Source organism: Myotis brandtii, unplaced genomic scaffold, assembly GCF_000412655.1.
Source record: "Myotis brandtii unplaced genomic scaffold, ASM41265v1 scaffold266, whole genome shotgun sequence".
NCBI lineage: Eukaryota > Metazoa > Chordata > Mammalia > Chiroptera > Vespertilionidae > Myotis > Myotis brandtii.
The window spans coordinates 2,914,620-2,923,522 of NW_005360124.1; the positions used below are offsets into that span (position 1 = coordinate 2,914,620).

Sequence of the window (8,903 nt, forward strand, 5' to 3'; positions counted from 1 at the left end):
GCGGCCCTACGGGGCTCGGCTGGCCCTGGCCCCGCCTGGCGGGACTTCCAGGCGCGACTCGGGGAGGAGGCCAAGTTCATCCCCAGGTGCGTGTCTGAGTTGGAAGGCGGGCGGTACAAATGGTGTTTCCTGTGCAGACTCACTGAACCCTCTCTTCTTTGTGAGTTGCTTTTCAACATTCACTAACTTTTCCGAGACCGCGGTCCCCTGAGAGTTCAGGAAAGGGAATGCATTCAGAATAAGGGTGTGGAGGAGCAAGTTTCAAATGCCCAATTCTGAGCCCTGCAAAAGGTGCTTGGTTAGTTACGGGGGCCACAGTGAACTCCTGTGTCCAGAGATTCTTCCAGGACATGGGCGAGGAGCGCAGGCTCCTCGGTGCCACCTGGTTATGTCATCTACTGGAGGACTTCCGGGAGCTGGGGCGGTGGTGACCCGGGCCCGTGGCCAAGTTGGTCTTCGCTATAGCAGTTTTTGCCTGTGTTGTTTTCCTACTACTAAATAGAAAAAGAGATCTTATTGGGCATCTGTATTGCTGGACACATATAGGTATTTTATAGAGTTCATCTGTTTAAAATTCAGAATAACCTTGGGGACGGGGTAGACTTTCTTTTTTCCCACGGATGAAGAAACTTAGACCCAGAAATGTATGCCTATAAAATGTCAGGGGACTTGCACAGTTAATAAAAGAGCAGGAATTTGATCCCAGATGTTGTGAATTGAAAAACTGTCTTTATATACAACAGCATAAAATGATAAGATTATACAATAAATTCTCTACTCCTATGACTGATTCCAACAGAAATAACATAATGTAAAGTTACTAACTTAATTCTTAGCAGGAAAGGGGATGCCTGCTGGTTCAGGGCAGGGAGGGAACGCCGCAGGTGATTTTTGGTTTGGGATTCATTTGCTCTGTCTCTGCCTGGTGTCACGGTGCTTCTCTGGCAGCTGCTATCACGTCTTCCTCAGGCACTACAAACATGTGAATGTTGTAACACGGTTTTTTTGCTTTCTGCTTAGATTTCAGTTGAAATTTTATGGAGCTCCGGCTACCATTATTAAGAAAATCTGAAATATCTCGTGTTGATTGGCGGTTCACATATCTGAGACATAAGACTCAGAAAAGGAAGGTTCCCTGAGAGACAGGCAGCAGTGAGATGGGCTCACCTATTCATAGATGAGACTTTTGGGGCAAGGAGTCTTCACTTCCGCCTTCTCCCAAATTCTCTCTGCAGTTTGGAAAGTACAGGGAACACGGGATGGAGAGTGACTCACTGCAGGATAAGAGGGATTGTGTGGAGAAAGAGGGTGTGATACTCATCTTTTCTAGTATTTACAAATGAATTAAAATGCAGTGTCTCCACCAGGGAAGTAGAAAATTTAAACATTGCTATACACTCTGCTCTTTGAATCATCTTTCACTTTGTCACATGGTTTAGGGCCAGCAAATTAAAATGGTAACACTTTTAGGAATAAGGAAGAGTGAGTTCACATCATATTATTTTTATGTATATATGTACACGCACATATGAATCTACTTTTCACAGTTGTCAGGTCTCAGCAGCAGATGTTTGAAACTTAACCCTTAAGTAATTAAAACGAGCTTTCTAGGATCAGTGTACAAACTGGAACTTATTATTATTGATGATACTATTACGATATGTTTCAAACTCTTCAAAGGTTATTAAATTTAATGGCTACCAGTGTCACCTGGTAGACTCGTGTCCTAAGCCCCACCCCCTTCTATGGGAGATAAACAAGTACAATATTTACCTTCCTGTACTTGTTTAAGTGGAAAAGAACTGGACAGAGCTGCTTCATCTGATTGTTACCATGGCAGCCATAACTGTTTTGGTAAATTGGATTGCTTCTATTCCACTTCCTCATACAGCTGTTCTCCTTCCCTTCCTCTCATCCAAATGTGATAAAAATCTTTTGTTATTGATTAATGCCATTGCCATTATTTCAGCCAAATAAATTCTGCAAACATTAATGAGTGTCTGTTTTGGGCTAGATACTCTCTTAGGTCCTGTCCTAGGTCCCCGCAGACAAAGAGGACAAGACGTAGTTCATACCCTCAAGAAGTTCATAGTGTGGGTGAAACATTTTTCAAAAATTTTCTCAAAGACCATTTAAAGGCAAGATAATTATTTGCAGGAAACTCCATCTATTGTAGACATAGCTTGACAGACTTCTGCAAGCAGGAACTTTCTTTGAAGTCTTGAGTTCTCTTTTTTTAAAAAATTATGTATTTGTTCATTTTACTCCATAATGTAGTGGAGCTGCTTTTAATATAAAACATTATGTTTTCTCCCAAGAGCAAATTGTCTTTCGGGAAGGGTGCGCTAGTTCATCTGGGGGCTTTGTTTCCCTCCTGGCACTCTCATCTTCCCCCTGGTACGCTGTTCCATGCCTGTGGGGTGGTAGAGGATGTATTCATATACAGTTTGAGGAGAACAATACCAGATATAAGAATGGTTGGGTAGGCCAGTGTGGCTCAGTGGTTGAGCGTCAAACTATGAACCAGGAGGTCACGGTTTGATTCCTGGTCTGGGCACATGCCGGGGTTTTGGGTTCGATCCCCAGTGGGGGGTATGCAGGAGGCAGCCAGTTGATGATTCTCTCTCATCTTTGATGTTTCTAACTCTCTCTCTCCCTTCCTATCTGAAATCAATAAAAATATATTTAAAAAGAAAAAGCATGTTTGGTTCCTATAGAGGCAAAATAAGGCAATGATTTCCATTTCAAAGTTTATTGAAGCTCTTAGATCAAAATATTAAGCAAATTTGGGTTAAACTCTCCAGTCATCAGTTACTGTGATATTAGAGAGAAAATAATATTGCATTTTGAAAGGATGAAAATGGTGTCTGGGATGTGTCAACACATTCTTAAGTTCTTTTCCTCTTAGAAAACTGAGGGCTCCTTCCCTTAAAGGATGGGGGAGGGAGGTTTCCAAGCAGTCACATGGCCTGGCCATGTATACATGGTGGACAGGGTCAGGACGGATCGTTACCACTTCATAGTAAGCTGGAACTAGGTCAGCCAGCAGATGAAACCGGAATGGGCAAGGTGATGTGGTTATGTAAAAATTCTGGAAGGAAGATTGTTCCAGGTCAAGAGAAGCCCTCGAAGTGGGCAGAGAACTTCCGGGGAGAGACAGAGAGCAGACTTGTACTAACAGCCTAGTTGACTTCCAGTGCCAGGGCCATTATCTTGGTGAAAGGGCCATTATCTTGGTGAAAGGGAGATTTGTACTCAGTAGATACTCAATAAATGGACTCAATTAATATTTGCTGGATGAATTGGATAAGACTTTGTCTTCAGTTCCTTGGTTCATATACTGAGAAAGCAGTTAGTTCATTCTGGATGCCTCCTTTTTTTTCAGTTCTCGATTTTTATCAAGTTCTCAGTAAGAGCTGGTCATGGGGTTCAGAGATTGGCAGGGAGAGAAGGAAATTGTTTGTGTGTGTGTTCATTGAGCATTTGCCCTGGGGCAAGGGGATGGCGGAAGTCATCTCTTCTCTGATCAGAGCTGAAGCTTTCAGAGTTTTCTCATTTCCATTTGAAGCAATTTTGAGTGTCATTTGTGAAATGATTCAGCTTGATAAATTAGCTTAGAACCCCACATTCTCAGAACAGAACCGTGAGGGTCTAGCTGACACTGGGACCACCATGCTTTTATGAATTGGCACAGGTTCTGCCACAATAGCCAGATCAGGGATAGACCCAGGGCTGGTGCCTTGAGTGTAACAGGAGGTAGCGTGATTGGCGACCTGCCAGACAGGGCTCGGGTGGGATTTGGTCAGGCACCAAAAGTGGTTCTGTGTAGTCAGATGGTCCCTTCTGGTTCTGATATTTGAATTTCATCTCAAGCTAATACTTTCTTTTTTGGCTTCCTAGCCCCAGATATGTATTCTGGCCTCCCCAATCTTATAGAACTGCCAGTTTTGGATGCACACACAGTGGGCAGCTTTTCTCTCCGGTTTTGGTGAGAGATTATTTATTCTGCCCTGATGGGTGGGCAAAAAGAAAATGGCTTAAAATGGGATGTCATTGGAAGACTACGCTCCAAGAACCTCGGACTCTTCTTAACTTGTCTTTTAACATGCAATGTTGATTTACTACTCATCCAAATCACTGTTCAAAATCAGGGTCCTACTGCTCCTGTCACTTCGAGTTTGTGACAACCTTGACCTCTTTCTTGATTTCTTTGTGGTTGCATAGTCTTATTTCATTTGTGAAGTGGAAATAGCTACTACATGTTAAACTGCCTTGAACGGAGGTGTGGAAGCTGACAGCTGAACCTTTAGATGATGGAAGAGGTCAGAATTCCATAGTGATTCAAATGTCTGTTGTTTCTTTTCCTCCTAAGATGGTATATACAATACACATTCTTGCTTTATCTATATCTTGCCAGGGCTTAGGGAGCCCTTGACTGCAGTATGTAGTTGGAAGGAAGAAGTGGGAAATGGTTATCATGGGTATTCAGGCTGTTTCTCTCTGACTATATTAATCTCATGTCAGGTTGTAAAATGCAAAGTAAACACTAATTCTCAGAGAGGAGCTTTAAAGGTGGAATGAATGTATGACACATATGGTTTCCTTGGAATTATACCCCCCACCATCCCCCCAAAAACAAAAAAAAATTTCATTGCTTCAATTTGTAAATATTTGGGGTCTTCCAAATTATAATTATGAATTTTAACCCTTGAGGCCTTAGCCTGTGCATCTTATAAAAACAAGATATACAGCCCAGAGTTGTGTGGCTCAGTAGATTGATTGTAGTTCCATGCACCAAAAGGTCACCAGTTCGATTCCTGGTCAGGGCACATATCCAGGTTTCGGGTTCGATCCCTGGTCAGGATGTGTGTGTGAGGCAACTGTTCAATGTTCTCTCTCACATTGATGTTTCTCTCACTTTTTCTCTCCCTCTCCCTTCTTCTCTCTCTCAAATCAATTTAAAAAACACACAACAAGATACACAGATGCAGTCACTCTAACTTTTTAATTCTTTCTCTGGTTCACTCAGTATTGATGTGCCTGCCAGTGTTCTAGGAACTAGTGAGACTTTGTAAACCTGACTCTCACTTTCAAGGAGCTTATTGTCTCACGTTCTTAATTATCTAGAAGTTTTTGATGCCTGAAGGACCTGGGATGCAGTACGGTGAATGGAAAAACACTTCCTGGCACATACCCCGGACTATGGACATTTCATGTCAAGGGTGTTTCTCAAATCAGGGCTATAAACCCTCTGGGGTCTTTACATGTATGTTTGGGAGTCTTAGAAGACTAAACATTTCGGTTTTCATTTAATGAAAGATAATACAGTTAATATGAGCACATTTGGAGTTGCCTGGATGACTCATCCATTACAGATTTGGCTACACAACTTCATAACCTGCCTTGTGATTAAGATTGTACAGAATCCCACAGCACTACAGTCATTGCTGTGGGTGGAAGAGGAAGGCAGAGCAGTGAGCTTACTGTATGAATGATGTGTTCATGTGGAATGGAGTGACCGAGAACACAGCATTGGGTCATCTGTAGTCTCAATAGAAAGTGATGGGAGAATGGGGTTTGTTCATGTAACCCTGCTCAAAAGAGCCCCATGCCAGCTCCTGGTACCATATGGACATCGGCTGTGGTGATTTAGTTTCTGTTCAAGTGCACCCTCCTGTCAGATCAGGTGAATGTTGCTGATTCTGATTTCAATGATTTAGTAAATGTGTGTTGGTCCTATGAATTTTTGGAGGTGTAAGTATAAGGAGCTATGTCTGGTTTATATTTGTTCATAGTTAGGTATTATGATTTAAACAATATTTATGTCAACTCTGGAATCCATAGGAAGTATCTTCTTTACTAAGGTTGCATATTTATCAAGTGTGAGAAATACTCTTCTAAAAGACCTTGAAATCCTCAAGAACTACATAGGATCGAGAACATTTGTTTCTCTATTTTTCATTGTGAATCTGCACTGTCTGTCATTTAAATTGAGGGCATAATGCTATGGAAAAAAATTCATCTTAAATTGTTCTCAGTCTTGTCATTTTTCCACAGAAGAAACTCTTTTCTTGCCTTTTTCCTCCCTCCCTCCTGCGCTTCCAAATTTTTTTCTTTTTTTGTAGCCACATGTGCCCAGGACTGCGCTGGGCACTGGCTTTCAAATAGTATCCTATCAAAAATCAAAGTTTCTTGGCCAGTTTCTTTCTATCCAGAGGTGATAGCATCAGTGAGGGTACAGAGTGGAAGAATCATGAGGGGGATGGTCTGGATTCAGCTCTCACCAGTGGCCGGAAATCAAGCAGACCAATTAAATTCAGGGAGTTTCCTCCTGTCTTCAGTAGAGAAGTTATCTCCAGTCATCTACTGTGGGGGTGTCACAGCTCCAGCAAGAGAGACTCTAGGCCCCTGTCAGATGATCTCTGGGTTCCCTTTTCTTACCTGTGGGTGACTGATGTGATGGATGGGCTCACACTCAGAGGCCTCTGGGGCCAGGCGGGTAACATTGATCCAGTGGACTGGAGTGGAGTCTAGACCAGGAGGAGGCTCTGCTTCTTCTGTTAGGGGGATGGACAGTTGCTGCCATGCTGGATGTAGGCCCAGTGTTGCCAGGGATGCCAACTTATAGGATGGTGAAAAATGCAGATGTTAAATGCAAATTTCTAATTTTGCATAATCTGTGAAGGTCAAAACATGGAGATGAAAACAATACTGTATCCAGTTTGCAGCCTCTATTTCCTGCCTGTGAATGGTAAATTCACCTGTCCGGTGTGATCTTGCTTTGAAGATCTGTGCTGATGCTAGGGTGTGGTTCCATGGCATTCTAATTCAGAACTTTCACTGTGCTCCTTCTTCCCCTTTCAAGTTGGTGGAATAGTATCTTGACCCAGGAATACTCTGTTTTTATTCTCGCTCTTGGACAAGAATAATTGGCTTTACTCAAACTCTACTGTGTTGTTAGTTATCTCATGCACAAAATGCCTTCACAGCAACCTCCAGACATGCATGACCAAATGTTTGAGTACTGTCCCCTAGCCAAGTTGACAAGTAAAATTAACCATCACAGTCACGAAGGAACTTTCTCAGAGTCTCAGTTTTTGATATTTCCTATGTTAGGGGAATCAGTTTCGAAAAGATCAGAGAGCATTTTTTAATGCCTTCAGCTTATAAAATATGTACCAGAAAACTTTCAAATATTTATTCGAATCTGGAAAAAAATCCCTGTACATATGTTATATTCCTCCTGTACCCCTTCCAAATGCCTCAACACTTCAAAACAACGTATTGAATTTCTAGGGCAACTTTAGAGTTATTAACATTTTTCTATCTGCCAAGAAAAGCTTTACCCTACATGTGCTTATGGCTCTAAGATGCTCCCTGGGAGAAGAGGGCTTATTATTCACACTTGTCTCTACCCTTCCATTCTCACCCTTCAGTCTCATTCTTCATCTAAATATCTGTAACTCCAGACTGAGCGTGTCCGATGAGACAGCTTGGATTTAAGCAGCCTTAGCCGTCTGGCAAGCCAACCCAACCTTTACATGGCTGCACTTTCCCAGGCAAACGAAGTGCTTGCTTGCTCACTTCCTTTCTTCCTTCCCTTCCTTCTCCCTCCTTCCCTCTCTCCCTCCCTTCTGCAAATGCCTTCTGGAAAGGCATTAAGCTAAGAAATCCAAAGGCTGAAGATTTAATGAGAGACAGTAACAAATTCCTTTCAGTTGGAACAAGTTCTTATTCTGCTGTCCCCAACTGCTAGTTTTTGTCCCTGAGTTGGTTGTTGCTAACAGGGATGCAATTTGAGAGGCGTAGGGAAGGCCAGATACAAAAGCTCAGCCATCAGAAAACGTAGTTCCAGGCTCCTATTTCCAGGATGAGGCATCATTCAGTTCCCAGGAACTCAGCAGACACTAGTTTTAAATCTTTTTCTCAGGCTTTGATCCTCAAGGGCCTCAGACCAGCAGCATTGGCCATACCTGAGAGCTCTTCTAGAAGTGGGTAAATAAATTATAGTATTTGTAGATCTGTTATCTTCATTGCTGTGGAGTATTCCACTGTGCAGAGTATCACAATTTATCCATTTTACCTTTAATGAATGTTTGGGTAGTTTCTACTTTGTGGCTATTACATGTAGTACTGCAGTGAGCAGTTTTATCATGTGTCATTTGGTAAGCATGTGGACACATACAATGCATTGCTTGTAATAACTGCAAAATAATTTAAGCTTTCCTTGCTAACTCAGGTAGTCTAGCCTTACCCGGGGCAGTAGTGGAGTGATATTCCTAGGATTTGTGGAGATGGTAGTTCAGCTTGACTTTTTCAGTTCCTGTAGACATTTTCTGTTCTTGCTGTCGGTTACAATTTACTATTGTCAGTACTTCCTTCTTTCTTGGGGACCTTTATTTTCTGAAGATTCAGAAAGATTTTCAGTTCCTGTATACATTTTCTGTTCTTGCTGTCAGGTTACAATTTACTATTGTCAGTACTTCCTCCTTTCTTGGGGACCTTTATTTTCTGAAGATTCAGAAAGTAAATAATCAGATGTATTAGAATTGTGTTTTAAAACCACTGTTTGATTGCAGGTTATTCCTGAACTAAGCAGGGGTGTCTCAGAGACTGTTCCTCATTCTTTCCTGACTCTCACCCTTCTGGATGGACTCTGCATGGTGCCAAGTTACCTGAGTTTCAAATGGCTGGAGGGCCATAATGTTGAGATTATTTTTTTTTGCAGTTTTATTTTCCATTTGTATCCAAATTTTAACTCCTTTTCCCATTTTGTCCATATTGAAAGCTCTCCAAAGTAGACATTGTAGTTCTAAATGATCTTTTTAAAAATAATGCCATTAAGAAAGGTAAGCACAAAACATGGATGTATAATGTATGTGTGTGTGTGTGTGTGTGTGTGT

The 8,903-nt window shown here is 41.9% G+C and overlaps 1 protein-coding gene across 1 annotated transcript in view; it reads left to right on the plus strand.

Moving 5' to 3' along the window:
* Positions 1-6: 6 nt before the first annotated feature.
* RASEF (RAS and EF-hand domain containing) overlaps positions 7-8,903 on the plus strand; it is a gene marked incomplete at its 5' end in the record, with an annotated part of 54,653 nt that continues 45,756 nt past the window's right edge. The window contains one exon of the mRNA XM_014541253.1: positions 7-86. Within this exon, the coding sequence (XP_014396739.1) occupies positions 7-86 (80 nt within the window). The remainder of the gene's footprint in view (positions 87-8,903) is intronic.